Consider the following 1,836-nt stretch of genomic DNA (forward strand, 5'->3'; position numbering starts at 1 on the left):
GTCCGACCCGTGGACATGGACATATAGACCGGGCCCTGACCTGCGATCAGCTGTTCTGTCTTCAGTATTACAACACACACACACACACACACACACACACACAGAGTCCCAGCTGATGACACTGATCCAGGGCGTGTCCAGACTCTGCGACAGACTCTGAACGCAGTCAGGAACCGTGACGACGGGTCAAAGTACCAGCATGTTCCTCCTACATTGAACCCTCTCATAACCAACATTAGCTTATTGAATGCCATTTAACATATTCTGCTGTGTACCTGTTGTAAAGTTGACACTATTAGAAGAGCTACATGTATTTTGAATTGTTTAGTTTAGCTTCAATCTAAACTTCTCTCAGTTTGAGTGAACCGGACAAAAAAAGTCTAATTATTGACATTACTTTATTTTAGATACGGATACTGAGATCTTAGACTGAATATGATATATTTTCATATTTTGCCGGATCGTTTTTTGGTGGAAATGCATGTTTTGAATATCTTGCTTTTTTTCTGTATATGGAGAGCTGCACAATGTGTGGAACCACGATGGTTGTTTACACACACACACACACACACACACACACACACACAACACATGTATAGCAGTAATAGCCGGTAACCTCAGTTGTTTAAAAAATAACAAAACACACATACAGTGTTATTTTTTGGGATGTGATTGTGGTTCTGGTGGTGGATCAGATTTAGGCCCAGGGTCTATTTCGGATCGGTCCGGAGGAAAAAGGTGGTCCAAGTTACACTGAAACACCTTTTAGTGCCTAACGGTTATATACCTGGAATGTCCTTGACATACTCTACTGCATCCGTGTACATTTGTACAGGCTAGACGTATTTTGCTGTCCGGTGTTTTAACGCCGACGAGGTGTTCGTACCGTTCCACGTTGTTTGTTTTATTTTGTTTTTTGGTAAATGTACAGAGAATAATTCAGCAAATTTAAAAAAAAAAACAAAAAAAAAAACACTCGCCGAGCAGAACGTTGTTGATCTGAAGCTCATCCCAGCTGCCCAAATGTAAAACACATTTCTATCAGAGACTGCATGACCAGTGTGTGACCATGTGTGTTTGTCCGTCGTCTTTCTACATTGACTGTGGTCGATTATTACCTTCCTGTCTCTTTAAAATGTCTCAAAAGCACGAAGCCAATCAGATTAAAGTGGTAACCAGCTGCTGAGCACAAGAAAAGAATTGCTATTAAAATAAATATATATATACATATATATATATATATGTGTGTATATATATATGCTCACCTGCCTTATCACTTATCACCAACCTTCATAAAGCGTAGAGAGCTTCACGTTATCTTTGTGTTAAATAGCATATCTGTCGTAGGTTTTATCAGTGTGTGTCAGTGTTGTGCACTAAATGTAACAAAGTTATTACGTTCCAACTAAATGTCTCAACGGTTTCACGATGACGTAACGGTCGAGTTTACTGCCCCCCCCCCCCCCCCCGTGATTAACATTTTCATAACGTACATTCAAATCCGATGTTCCCGATGTTTTACGAATGTTTGATCACAGGTGACCTCTGTCCAGACGGTGTGCTGTGGAATGCAGTGTCCAAAATAAATCTCTTCTCTGAAAAGATTTAATATCACGGTGTGTCGTTATGTAACTGTAGGGGGGGGGGGGGGGGGGGCAGGAAGCAGTGGTTTTTTTTGTTGTAGTTTAATCAGCTGAGACCTTTTGATCTTTGGGTTCCCAAACGCCACTGGATCCGGTCCAGTACAGATTGGAAGGACCAGTGAGACAGGTGGTCACTGGTCCGGTGTGCATCAACTCTCAGCTTTCTTCTCTATTTTAATTATTTTGACTCAAC

At 41.2% G+C, this 1,836-nt stretch overlaps 1 protein-coding gene across 3 annotated transcripts in view; it reads left to right on the forward strand.

The window, feature by feature from the left end:
* gas7a (growth arrest-specific 7a) overlaps positions 1-1,609 on the forward strand; it is a 24,190-nt gene extending 22,581 nt beyond the window's left edge. For all 3 annotated transcript variants that reach the window (XM_068725753.1, XM_068725754.1, XM_068725752.1), the window contains one exon: positions 1-1,609. This exon is cut by the window's left edge and continues 87 nt beyond it. In XM_068725753.1, coding sequence (XP_068581854.1) covers positions 1-27 — 27 coding nt within the window. In that variant the 3' untranslated portion in view covers positions 28-1,609.
* Positions 1,610-1,836: the final 227 nt, after the last annotated feature.

The sequence above is a fragment of the Cebidichthys violaceus genome, unplaced genomic scaffold, assembly GCF_023349555.1.
Source record: "Cebidichthys violaceus isolate CVI_PGR_0920_01 unplaced genomic scaffold, fCebVio1.0.p SCAF_36, whole genome shotgun sequence".
In the NCBI taxonomy this organism is placed as follows: domain Eukaryota; kingdom Metazoa; phylum Chordata; class Actinopteri; order Perciformes; family Stichaeidae; genus Cebidichthys; species Cebidichthys violaceus.